Source organism: Macaca nemestrina, chromosome 9 (assembly GCF_043159975.1).
Source record: "Macaca nemestrina isolate mMacNem1 chromosome 9, mMacNem.hap1, whole genome shotgun sequence".
Classification (NCBI taxonomy): Eukaryota; Metazoa; Chordata; class Mammalia; order Primates; family Cercopithecidae; genus Macaca; species Macaca nemestrina.
This window is the reverse complement of record NC_092133.1, coordinates 69,415,307-69,428,078: the sequence shown is the minus strand read 5'-3', so window position 1 is coordinate 69,428,078 and position 12,772 is coordinate 69,415,307. Positions and strand designations below refer to the sequence as shown.

General features: G+C 37.4%; 1 protein-coding gene across 3 annotated transcripts in view; it reads left to right on the top strand.

Moving 5' to 3' along the window:
• Positions 1–4,895, top strand: part of LOC105466027 (prolyl 4-hydroxylase subunit alpha 1) — a 101,889-nt gene extending 96,994 nt beyond the window's left edge. For all 3 annotated transcript variants that reach the window (XM_071068776.1, XM_071068775.1, XM_071068774.1), the window contains exons 13-15: positions 1,362–1,430; positions 2,426–2,522; positions 4,355–4,895. In XM_071068776.1, coding sequence (XP_070924877.1) covers positions 1,362–1,430; positions 2,426–2,522; positions 4,355–4,425 — 237 coding nt within the window. In that variant the 3' untranslated portion in view covers positions 4,426–4,895. The remainder of the gene's footprint in view (positions 1–1,361; positions 1,431–2,425; positions 2,523–4,354) is intronic.
• The last annotated feature ends 7,877 nt before the right edge of the window (positions 4,896–12,772 follow it).

Sequence of the window (12,772 nt, the reverse complement as noted above, 5' to 3'; positions counted from 1 at the left end):
GATTATCATTTTTCCCGTTATTTAAATACCTCCCCAGAGGGGCACATAGAATATCTCAAATTACTTTTCTCTCATGCACAACTTTTTAATTTCCTCAAAGTCAGTTTTTTCTTTTCTTTTCTTTTTTTTTTTTTTTTTTGAGACAGAGTCTCTGTTGCCCATGCTGGAGTGCAGTGGTGGTAGGTACTATCTCAGCTCACTGCAAGCTCCGCCTCCCAGGCCATTCTCCTACTTCAGCCTCCCAGGTAGCTGGGACTACAGGCGCCTGTCACCATGCCTGGCTAATTTTGTTTTTTGTATTTTTAGTAGAGATGGGGTTTCACCGTGTTAGCCAGGATGGTCTTGATCTCCTGACCTCGTGATCCGCCTGCCTTGGCCTTTCAAAGTTCTGGGATTATAGGCGTGAGCCACCACGCCCAGCCAAAGTTAATTTTTTCATTGGTTAAGTGTTCTTAGTTCTTTATTATTAGTTATATATTTATCATTGTAAAATACCTTTTATCTCATTTAATGCTTTTTACCTTGATTTAAACTGTGTCTCATACTAAGATCATACCCTGTTTTCCTTGGATAGCATTTGCCCCAAATCTTACGTTTTTGTGTTCTCTGTTTCTAAGTCACTTGTTTTAGATGCAGCTCTGATACAACATATAGTTGGGTTTTGCTGTGTGATCTAATCAGTCTATGCATTCTACTTATGTTGCTTTAAAAAAAATATTTATGATCCATGTTTCCTTTGCCTTGTTTTATGTGATTCTTTGGTTAATTTAAAAGGTTTCCATATTTTTCTAGGTTATCTTTATATAATCCTTTAACTTTCTCACTTTTATTTAATATGTTTGATTCCCTACCATAAGAAATGGCAAAACTGATTTTAGTTTATTTTTCTCGTTATTTTTTACATTTATTTAAATATTTCTTGAGCACCTACTGTTCTTGAGGTACTACTGTTCTAGACACTAATGATCAGCAATGAACAAAACAGACGAAAATTCCTGCCTCCATGGAGATTACATTCTAATACAATAAAATACATATTTATATCTCTGTATTGATTTATTAGTTTTAAGTCATTTCTTTTTCCCTCTGGCTATAAATAAATTCCTATCTCAAATTATATCCCCACTCTCCCATCTGACGGTTTTTTGTTAATCATTCCTTTGCTTTTAGTTTTTTTACTTATGTGTATAAACCTAAATGGCATTTTATTCATTAAAAACTGAGTAGCATGTACCAACCCCGCTATATAAGAACAAGTCCATATGTTCCCAATATTCTAGTATCCAATATCAAGTCTTTATAATGGCGTGTTTTACTTTATTCTACCAGCGCTTTCGATAACACCCTCTTGTTTCTTATAGATGAGTGATGTGTCTGCAGGAGGAGCCACTGTTTTTCCTGAAGTTGGAGCTAGTGTTTGGCCCAAAAAAGTAAGCCTGTTTGGTTTGTTTTTGGTTTATTAATTTTTTCCCTAAGGAAGAGATGCACTAGTATTCATGGTCTAATTAATGAATTACATTTTTTTTTCTTTTTCTTTTCTTTTTTTGAGACATGTTCTCGCTCTGTTGCCCAGGCTGGAGTGCAGCAGCACAAATATGGCTCACCTGGGTTCAAGTCTCAGCCTCCCAAATAGCTGGGACTACAGGTGCATGTCACCATGCCCAGCTAATGTTTCAATTTTCTGTAGAGACAGTGTCTCCCTGTATTGCCCAGGCTGGTCTTGAACTCTTGGGCTCAAGTGATCCTGAACCCCTGCACCTGGCCAAATTACATTTTTAGAGGTATTTTTATGGTCTTTGCCACAAGTGTGTAGAGGTAATGAATGACCAGGAATTAGTATTTAATTTTTTCATTTCTAAAATGGGTTCTGTATTGTTTTCCCCTCCATCTTGCTATGTATAAGATATGTTAGCTTTGTTTTGGCAAATACTTTTGTTGTCAAGCATTTTTATGGTATTTTTCATATGATCAAAAACAGTTTTTAAAGTGATATAACCATATTTTCAGAATTATATTAGAGGAAGATAAAATGCTGCTTTAGAGGAGTTCTTCCACAGGAACAAAGGAAAAATTAAGAAAGCGCCTGGGCATAGTGGCTCACGCCTGTAATCCCAACACTCTGGGAGGCCGAGATGGGCAGATCACCTGAGGTCCGGAGTTTGAGACCAGCCTGACCAACATGGTGAAAGCCCGTCTCTACTAAAAATACAAAATTAGTCAGGCCTGGTGGTGCACGCCTGTAATCCCAGCTACTTGGGAGGCTGAGGCAGGAGAATCACTTGAACCCAGGAGGCAGAGGTTGCACTCCAGCCTGGGTGATAGAGCAAGATTCCGTCTCAAAAAAAAAAAAAAAAAAAGTAATCACTGCCGAAAGCGATTACCTGGCATTGTATACTTGGGGATAATTGTGAATTGTTCTCCATAGGGAACTGCTGTTTTCTGGTATAATCTGTTTGCCAGTGGAGAAGGAGATTATAGTACACGGCATGCAGCCTGTCCAGTGCTAGTTGGCAACAAATGGGGTAAATATTTCATATATTCTGTGAAGAGAATGTAATTTTTGTTTTCTATTTTGAAACTATTATCTGTGTCTTAAAAACAAAAGCCCCCACAATGTTTGCTTAATATGATTTTAGCATTGTACAGGATTCAACCAAACAAGTGCCTAATCTTAATATAAATTTGTAATCAGAATTTTGATGACAGATTTTATTTTTAACTCTATTTTCACTTATCCTAAGAAACATTGTCTAACTCAAAATTGAATAAGACAATATCTTCCCCTCAAAGGGTTAATAATATGATTGAGACATACTAATGGATTATAATGTAGTACATATTATTACAAAAACGTAAACAGAAGATGGTGACTGCCTAAGTTTGGGGAGCCTTCTTCAAAGCTTATTCTTTAAATTTGGTCCAAAAGATAGAACAGCAGTTTTCCAAACATGTTAGACACCAGGTTCTAATATGAGGCTCAAGTAGCACCTAATGTGCAAAATTTAAAGACGCACTCACTTTCAGGGACATGCAAGTGCAGGAATGGTTACATTTAAAAAAAAAAAAAGAAACAGGTGAAATTAGCTTTAATATCTATTAATTAGCCCCATGTAGCCATTTCAGTCTGTGTTACTAGCCACCTGTTTAGTGGTTACATAAAGACATAACAAAGTTAAGGAGTGAGGCCTGATCAGGATTTTAAAATCTCCCTTCATGATTATAGTGTTTAAGAACCACTGGACTAGAATGAGGAAAGGCTAGTTGGTGAGAGAGAGTTTAGAAAGTTGTTTTCTGTTGTCTAAGTGGGAGATGACAACAGCCTGGATTAAAGCATCCGTGAAAGGGTTGGAGAGCAAATAGATTCGAGAGAGACATAAGGAAAATTGTCAGGGTTTGATGAATAAAGAGTAGATACAAGGGTTGAAAAAGGAAAAAGGAGTTAAGAATTAAAGTTTCTGCTTCAGATATTTTGATTGGGTTCTATGGTACTGGAGACAAAAAAAAATAGAAAATTAACTCCTTTTGGGATACATTTTTACATGGTATACATTTTTTAAAGGTATTTTGGAAACTTAATGAGCATACAATAGCAATGGTTGATTAGAGGGTTGTTCCTTTAGAGTGGAAAGTTTGTGTTCATTATTAAAATGTCTTTGTATTTTGGAGGTTGTACTTTGAAAACAGTACATAAAGCAATATTCTACTCTATCTGTACCTGTATCTTAAGTCCATTTGTGTCTCATTTCAAGCCTCACATTGAACATTGGAAACTTTAGGAGATGTACATAGACTTGCAAATATAAACATATGTGTATACATACATGTATGTACATAAACACAAGTGTGTACACATATGTATATAGGTATATAAAATCTGTGTTTTCAGCATTTAGCCAAGTTTTTAAGTAGCATCTGCCTTTATCCAGTTTTGGTGTTGAACTTTTATCCCATGTTGAAACTTTGTTATAGACCTAGCTTTTAGAAACCAATTAAATAGGCCGGGCGCGGTGGCTCAAGCCTGTAATCCCAGCACTTTGGGAGGCCGAGACGGGTGGATCACGAGGTCAGGAGATCGAGACCATCCTGGCTAACACGGTGAAACCCCGTCTCTACTAAAAAATACAAAAAAACTAGCTGGGCGAGGTGGCGGGTGCCTGTAGTCCCAGCTACTCGGGAGGCTGAGGCAGGAGAATGGCGTAAACCCGGGAGGCGGAGCTTGCAGTGAGCTGAGATCCGGCCACTGCACTCCAGCCTGGGCGACAGAGCGAGACTCCGTCTCCAAAAAAAAAAAAAACACTAATTAAATACTGATTAGATTAAGGGGGGAAATTAATATATTACTTTTCTCTCACAGTATCCAATAAATGGCTCCATGAACGTGGACAAGAATTTCGAAGACCTTGCACCTTGTCAGAATTGGAATGACCAACAGGCTTCCCTTCCTCTCCTATTGTTGTACTCTTATGTGTCTGATATACACATTTCCTAGTCTTAACTTTCAGGAGTTTACAATTGACTAACACTCCATGATTGATTCAGTCATGAACCTCATCCCGTGTTTCATCTGTGGACAATCGCTTACTTTGTGGGTTCTTTTAAAAGTAACACTAAATCACCATATTGCATATGTACAACCTTAAAGTTCTGTTGGTATCACAGAAGACAAGAGAGTTTAAAGTGAGGAATTTTATATTTAAAGAACTTTTTGGTTAGATAAAAATATAATTTGAGCATCCAATTTTACTGTTTTATTACATCTCAGTCGGTGGGTGTTAAGCTAGAATGGGCCGTGTGAGAGGAAACAAATGCCTTACAGATGTGTCTAGGTGTTCTGTTTACCTAGTGTCTTACTCTATTTTCTGGATCTGAAGACTAGTAATAAACTAGGACACTAACTGGGTTCCATGTGATGTTTCATATGATCTTCTAAGTTGATTTTTTTCCTCCCGAGTCCTTTTTAAAGAAAGTATACTGTATTTTACCAGCCCCCTCTCTTTTCTCATAGCTCTTCTGTGGTGAATTAAACCTACTTGAGTTAAAATATTTCGCTTTTTTTTTTTTGAGACGGAGTCTCACGCTGTTGCCCAGGCTGGAGTGCAGTGGCGCGATCTCGGCTCACTGCAAGCTCCGCCTCCCGGGTTCCCGCCATTCTCCTGCCTCAGCCTCCTGAGTAGCTGGGACTACAGGCGCCCGCCACCGCGCCCGGCTAATTTTTTGTATTTTTAGTAGAGACGGGGTTTCACTGTGGTCTCGATCTCCTGACCTTGTGATCCGCCCGCCTCGGCCTCCCAAAGTGCTGGAATTACAGGCTTGAGCCACCGCGCCCGGCCTTTTTTTTTTTTTTTTTAAACAAAGTCCTGCATAACAACACTGGGCCTTCTTAACTAAAATACTCACCACTTAGTCTGTTTTTTAATCCCTTTTTTAAAATGACAGATGATTTTGTCTAGAAATTTTGCTGTTTTTCTTAGTGCTAATACCTTGCCTCTTATTCCTGCTACAGCAGGGTGGTAATATTGGCATTCTGATTAAATACTGTGCCTTAGGAGAATGGAAGTTTAAAAATGTACAAGTCCTTTCAGTGATGAGGGAATTGATTTTTTTTAAAAGTCTTTTTCTTAGGAAGCCAAAATGTTTGTTTTTTTAAGATTCTGAAATGTGTTGTGACAACAATGACCTATTTATGATCTTAAATCTTTTTTAAAAAAATGTTTGTTTTCTGTGTGGTGTTTTTTGTATTTAAATCCAAATGTATGATGTGGCAGTAACAGGTTAACTTATGTTATTTCTTTAGCACACATAGGGCTTAGGTTTATACTGTTGGTTTCCACTCACACTAATGTCATATGGTTAAGGAAGAAAAATTTGGGCTCTCTGAAGTTTCAGATATTTCATGAGTCCAAATGTGTTTCCTTCAAACAGAGCTCTAAAATACTTTACTGTGGTTATGAAATTATTACCGGCCAGGCACAGTGACTCATGCCTTCAATCCCAGCACTTTGGGAGGCTGACACAGGCAGATCACCCGAGGCCAGGAGTTCGAGACCAGCCTGGCCAACATTGTGAAATCCCATCTCTACTAAAAATACCAAAATTAGCTGGGTGTGGTGGTGCATACCTGTAGTCCCAGCTACTTGGGAGGCTGAGGCAGGGAAATAGCTTGAACCCAAGAGGCAGAGGTTGCAGTGAGCTGAGACTGCACCACTGCACTCCAGCTTAAGTGACAGAACGACTCAGTCTCAAAAAAGAAAAGTTATTACAATAATGGTACTTAAGACTTTCTCCAATTAAAAAATGTGTGGTGATACAAAGCTGTGAGCTTAATGAAGTATGTTAATTGATGCTTTAGACTATTTACATTACTTACTGTGAATCCTAGTTCACACAAGGGTTCTTTATCCTTATCCTTTATGTAGTATTTAAATACTGAAGGAAGAATTTGGTTTGATTCTCTGGGAAAGTGGGTGTTTTTACCCATTTTAAAAGTGAACTCTGAAGTTCCTTTCTTCTGACTAGCCTTTGTTCCAACATAAGTATTTTAGAAATATGGAGAATTAAGTTCAGCACTTTCATCCACTCAGATTTTGTGACCATTGATGGTTTTTTAAAAACTTTTTTAGTAAAGTAAATGGAAGCAAAAAACTCAAAAATGTAGAATATAGGGGTTCAAAGGATGTAAAATACCGTTTATTGCCATGTGTGTTATAGAAAGTAGAATACAAGTATCTTTCAGAAGGAAATTACATATTCCATAATCTTACAAATTTCATTATATTCAACTTGGAACCCCACGTGGGAATTAGTAAATTCTTTCAGAATTAGATCATACAGTAACCTTTAAAGTTTTATAATTACCAATTATTCTTCTTTCCAAATGAAAAGAGAGGGAAAAATCCAGTATGAAGCTTTTAGTTCCATTACTACAATTCTGTATTTCTTTTAATGCTGAACTTTCACACAAAGGAGGGCTGGAACTACCTTGGATAATGTGGAAAATGTGGAAACTGGTTTCCCCACCAACCCTAAGCCTTTTCTTCCATATTGGAAGTTTCATCATTCATTAATTTTATTCTCATTAACTTTAGGGAGTTATCACAAATATGGAGTTAACTGAAGTATCCACCAGAACATCTTAACAGTGGGGTAAGCAAATGTGGTAACTAGGTGGTAATAACCTAGTAAGATTATAAAAAGAACAATGAACTGACTTTAGGATTCTTTGGAAAGCTGAATGGTAAATGCAATAAATGAAAGAAGTGATCAATCATCTACTTCAGTGAAATTATAATAAAATGGTTATTGGCCGGGCATGGTGGCTCATGCCTGTAATCCCAGCACTTTGGGAGGCCGAGGCAGGTGGATCACCTGAGGTCAGGAGTTTGAGACCAGCTGGCCAACATGTTGAAACCCCATCTTTACTGAAAATACAAAAAATTAGCCGGGCATGGTGGCAGGCGCCCATAATCCCAGCTACTTGGGAAGCTGAGGTGGGAGAATCGCTTGAATGTGGGAGGCAGAGGTTGCCGTGAGCAGAGATCACGCCACTGCACTCCAGCCTGGGTAACAGAGCGAGACTCCATCTGAAAAAATAAAAATAAAATGGTTATTACGGTGTGAGAGTGTAGAGAAGTTACAAATAGTAAACCAACACACACATATATATGTATATAATTTATAAACTAATATGTGTGTGTATAAAAAATCTTGCTGCTTAAAAGAATCTAAATATCTTTACATAGCCATGTGTTGACTGCTATATGTAACTTCCATACCACTTAAGTCCATATAGCTGAAAAACGAACAGGTTGTATGCAGAGCCCAATGGACTAAACCATTGAATGACTGGATTGCTGTTAAATATATAGGCTGGGCACAGTGGTGCATGCCTACAATGTCAGCACACTGGGAGGCCAAGGTGGGAGGGTCTCTTGAACCCAGGAATTTGAGACCTGCCTGGGCAACATAGTAAGACCCTGTCTCTTACTAACAATCAAGTTACCCAGCTGTGGTGGCATATGCCTGTGGTCCCAAGCTACTGGGCAGGCTGAGGTGGCAGGATCCCTTGAGCCTGGGAGGTCAAGGCTGCAGTGAGCTATGCTTGTGCCACTGTACTCAAGCCTGGGCAACAGAGCAAGACCCTGAAAAAACAGTGTGATACTAAAACACATACACACACCAAATCATGATTAAGTAATTATAAATCACTTGAACAGACAGAAGTATGAAATAAAGATTGCTAGGAGAAAGCAGAATGGAAAAAATGACATCTTAATCCAGATAGCCAGCAACACAAGGACCAATCTCTTCTCTTGGCAGTGCTTATTTTTACTATAGTAAAAGTTAGTGTTTTAGAGGGAACAATATTGGGTAACTTAGACAAAAAGGAATGAGTTAATAGAGAACCATAAGTTAGCAGATTTATCAGAATAAAATTTCATAATCCTGTGTTCCTAATGTCCTTGGATATTATTCAATCACTTTAATGATGTTTTGCAAAATTAACTGTAGTAGACCAGTAAAGTTCTTTTGGTTGCCTACTTTCTTAAATTTGAGGACTTTAAAGTTTACTTTCTGTGTAAATGTAGCCTTAAGTTAAATACAAATTTCGACTCAGGAAAACTGGTAAGAATGCCTTACTCTAACTTATATACAAGCAGATGTTAAGTAAAAGGAGCAACCAAAAGGAGTGGAAGTCCTCCATCATCTGCTTTTGAGGTCTTGTTGAACTTTCATTGTAGCACTATTCTGTTGAAATTAGTTATATGTTGCTTAATGAGAGGAAAATGCCTCATCATTAGAAGATTGTTGTTGTGGGAACATCATAGAGTGTACTTACACAAACTTAGATGGTATAGTCTGCTACATACCTAGGCTATGTGATACAGCTTATTGCTCTTAGGCTGCAAACCTATACAGCATGTTACTGCACTGAATACTGTAACCAATTATAACAGAGCTAACAATGTATGTATCTAAAAGTAGAAAAAGATACAGTATAGAGTATTTTAATCTTATAGGACCACCACCAGATAAGCAGTCTGTCACTGACTGAAAGGTTAGGTGGCACCTGACTGTAGTGTTATACAGAGCAAGATAATCACATATGAAATAAGCTCTAAAATCTGAAAAAGGAAAATGTCTCCAATTTTGTCAGTTGGTCTTTTCAATTCATAATAGGCTTATTTCTAAAACCTGTTTTAGGCTAAGCACTTCAAATTCAGAATAGAACATTTTAAATATAGATTGATGTACACTTTTACATTTCAGTGCTTTTTAGGGAGAAGGATTGTGTTTCAAGTTAGAAAAGGCATTCACATAAGTCCAAAAAAGAGTCAGAATTATTGTAATACCTACTTTAAAGTAATAAGTATAGTTGAACTCCATTCCAATGTAGGTTTTACACAGGTTTCGATATATCATGAGTCATATATATAATAATTACATAATGGTTAACTTATAAGAAATATTAATGTCATCTTTTGATACATGCATGGTTAAATCATTAAGTCTGAGAAAACGAAATAACTTACATAACAGTTGAATTTAGTTCTATTTTTACTTTGCTTTTAAAAGGCAAAAAAGTGAGGTTCTGTTACGTGAAACACCTTTTGACTTGTAAGAGAAAAAAAGTAGTCCGTACTAAAAATAATCAGTGCTATCTTTCCCACATTCTTTTCTTATTTCTGCAACTATGGGGAAAATAGTCCATGAAAAGTTCAAGTAAGGGAATATTGAAAGTGCTCTGAAACAGTGCTAGTCAGTGTGGCTTCTAGATGAGCTGCCATGGGGTTTCTTCTCCACAAAGGCGTTTACATCAAAATAAACTACATCAGTAAGTACCTCCTTCATTTAATTCAGTTGACTTTGTAGCAAGTCTTTCTAGATAAAGAAAGCAGTGTTATTTACATTATAGTATAAACTTCTAATCTCAGTGAAAACCAGAACTTTTCAGTAGTGTTGCTCAGTTCCCTCCCTTGAACTGGAGGGAATGGAGCAGAACTTATTTCCAGCATTCTAACTCATCTGGGGGCTTCTGAAGGAGTGTCTGTTTCACTTAACAGAGCGCTCACATGGGGAAAGGCAACATGTCTGGGAAAAGCTGCAGGACTTGAAGCTGTCACCCCAGGCTGCTCCCAAGGCTCAGAACATGCCTGCTAATTAGTGAAGGAGGGTTGTCCTCATCATGGAACCAGTCTGCAAAAACTGGGAGAGATGATTTTTTTTTTTGTAATTCCCATTTTTCCAGCAGAAAACCACAAGGCAAAAACAGGAAAATGTGGCCCATTCAAAGGGAGAAAAGGTGACAGAAACTGTCTCTGAAGAAACACAGATATTAGACAAATACTTAAAACACCTGTCTTAAATAAGCTCAACAAGCTAAAGGAAAAGCATGGACAGAGAGCCAGAAGAAGTTAGGGAAATGATATGTAGAATATCAACAAAGAGACAGAAAAGGAACAAAACGAAATCTGGAGCTGAAATATACAGTACCTGAATTGAAAAATTCACTTCAACATCAGGCTAGAATTCAAATTAGATTGTTACGACATTAAGATGTAATCCTCATAACTGCAAAGAAAATATGTATTGAATATAGACAAAAGGGTATCAAAAATGTGTTTACTACAAAAAAGGGTGGGGGAAGCCAGTAATAGAGGCCAAAAAAAAAAAACTGCCAGGGGCAGTGGCTTACACCTGATATCAACACTTTGGGCTGAGGCAGGAAGATTGCTTGAGACCAGGAGTTCAAGACTAGCCTGGGCAACATAGACGCCATCTTTTCAAAAAATTAGCCAGGTTTGGTGGTACATGCCTATAGTCACAGCTACTCTGGAGGCTGGTGTGGGAGAATTGCTTGAACCTGGGAGGTCAAGGCTGCAGTGAGCTGTGCTTGTGCCACTGCACACCAGCCTGGGCAACAGCAAGATCCTGTCTGAAAAAAAAATCTTAAGACATGAAAACAAAATGGCAGAGAAGTTCTTCCCCATCAGTGACTAAATGGATTAAACCCTCTGATCAAAAGATATAGATTGGCATAATGGATCGAGAAAAAAAAAAAAAAAAAAAACCCAGGAGCTAACTACCTGCTGTCTGTAAGACTCACTTTAGATCTAGAGACACAGGTACAATGTAAGGGGATGGAAAAACATTCCCTGTGGAAACCCCAATGAGGGTGCTATGGTTTGCATGTGGTTTGTCCCCACCAAAACTCATGTTTACATTTAATTGCCAATGTAATCGTTTTGGGAGCCTGGGTCTTAAGAGATAATTAAGATGGATTAACATCTTTCCCATGAGAAGACGGTTAGTTGAGACTCTTCCAAGAGCATGTTGTCATGAAGTGGTTCATCTTCCTGTGTCCTGTCTCTTTTATATACACTTCTTTCCCCTTCCACTTTTCCACCCTGTTATGAAGCACCATGAGGCCCTCACCAGATGCCACCACCATGCCCTCCCAGCTTCCAGAATTGTAAGCCCAGTAAATTTCCTTATAAATTACCAAGTGGTAGGTATTCTGTTACAGCTACAGAAAAGACTAAGAAGATTTTTGCAGAAATAGGAAAATCCATCCTAAAATAAGGAATCTCAAGGCATTCTGAACAGCCAACAATCTTGGTAAAGAATAATATTGGAAGTCTCACAAGTCCTGATTTCAAAACTTACTACAAAGCTACAGTAATCAAAACTGGTACTGGCATAAAGACACATATAGACAGCCCAGAAATCCTTGTAATTCAATAGGAAAACAACTCAAAAATGGGCAAAGGACTTGAATGGACATTTCCCCAAAGAAAATATACAAACATCCAGTAAACACATGAAAAGATGCTCAGTATCACTAGTCATTAGGGAAATGCAAATCAAAACTATAATACCACGTTCAGATTATTACTATTAAAAAATAGATAATAACAGGTGTTGGCTAGAATGTGGAAAAATTGGAACCTTTGCATTACTAGGCGGAATGTAAAATGGTGCAGGCACTGTGGAAAGTGGCCTGACAGCTTCTCAAAAAATTATACAGTTAACATATCCAGCAGTTCCACCTCCGGAATCGTATACCCCAAAGAAATGAAAACAGGGACTCAAAGAAGTACTTGTACATCATGTTCATAGTAGCATTATTCACAATAACTGTAAGTGGATGCAATTAAGTTGTACATAGGTGAATGGATAAATGTGATATATACACATACATAATACAATGTTATTCAGCTAAAAGAGGAAGGAAATTCTAAAGTTTCTTTAACATGCATGAACCTTAAAGACATAGTAAGTGAAATAAGCCAAACACAAAAGGACAAATACTGTATGATTCCACTTATATGATGTACCTAAAGTAATTGAATTCATAGAAACAGAAGAATGATGTTTACCTTGGGGGAGGGGAATTGTGAGTATTTAATGGGTACAGAGTTTCAGTTGGGGAAAATGAAAAAGTTCTGAAGATGGATGGTGGTGATGGTTGCATAACAATGTAAATGTACTAAAAGCCACAAAATGGTACACTTTAAAATGGTTAAATTGATAAGTTTTACATTATACATATTTTATTGTGATTATGTATGTATAACATGTACATACATAAATTCGGATTTTTTTATGGTGATTATGTATAATTTTATTGTGATTATGTATGGATACATATAATCCCAATAAAATATGTATCCAAACATAATCACAATAAAAATACATACATAATCACAATAAAAAATTAATCAGAATTACAATGTGGTCCTGCAATTCTGCTTTTTGATTTATACCCTACATA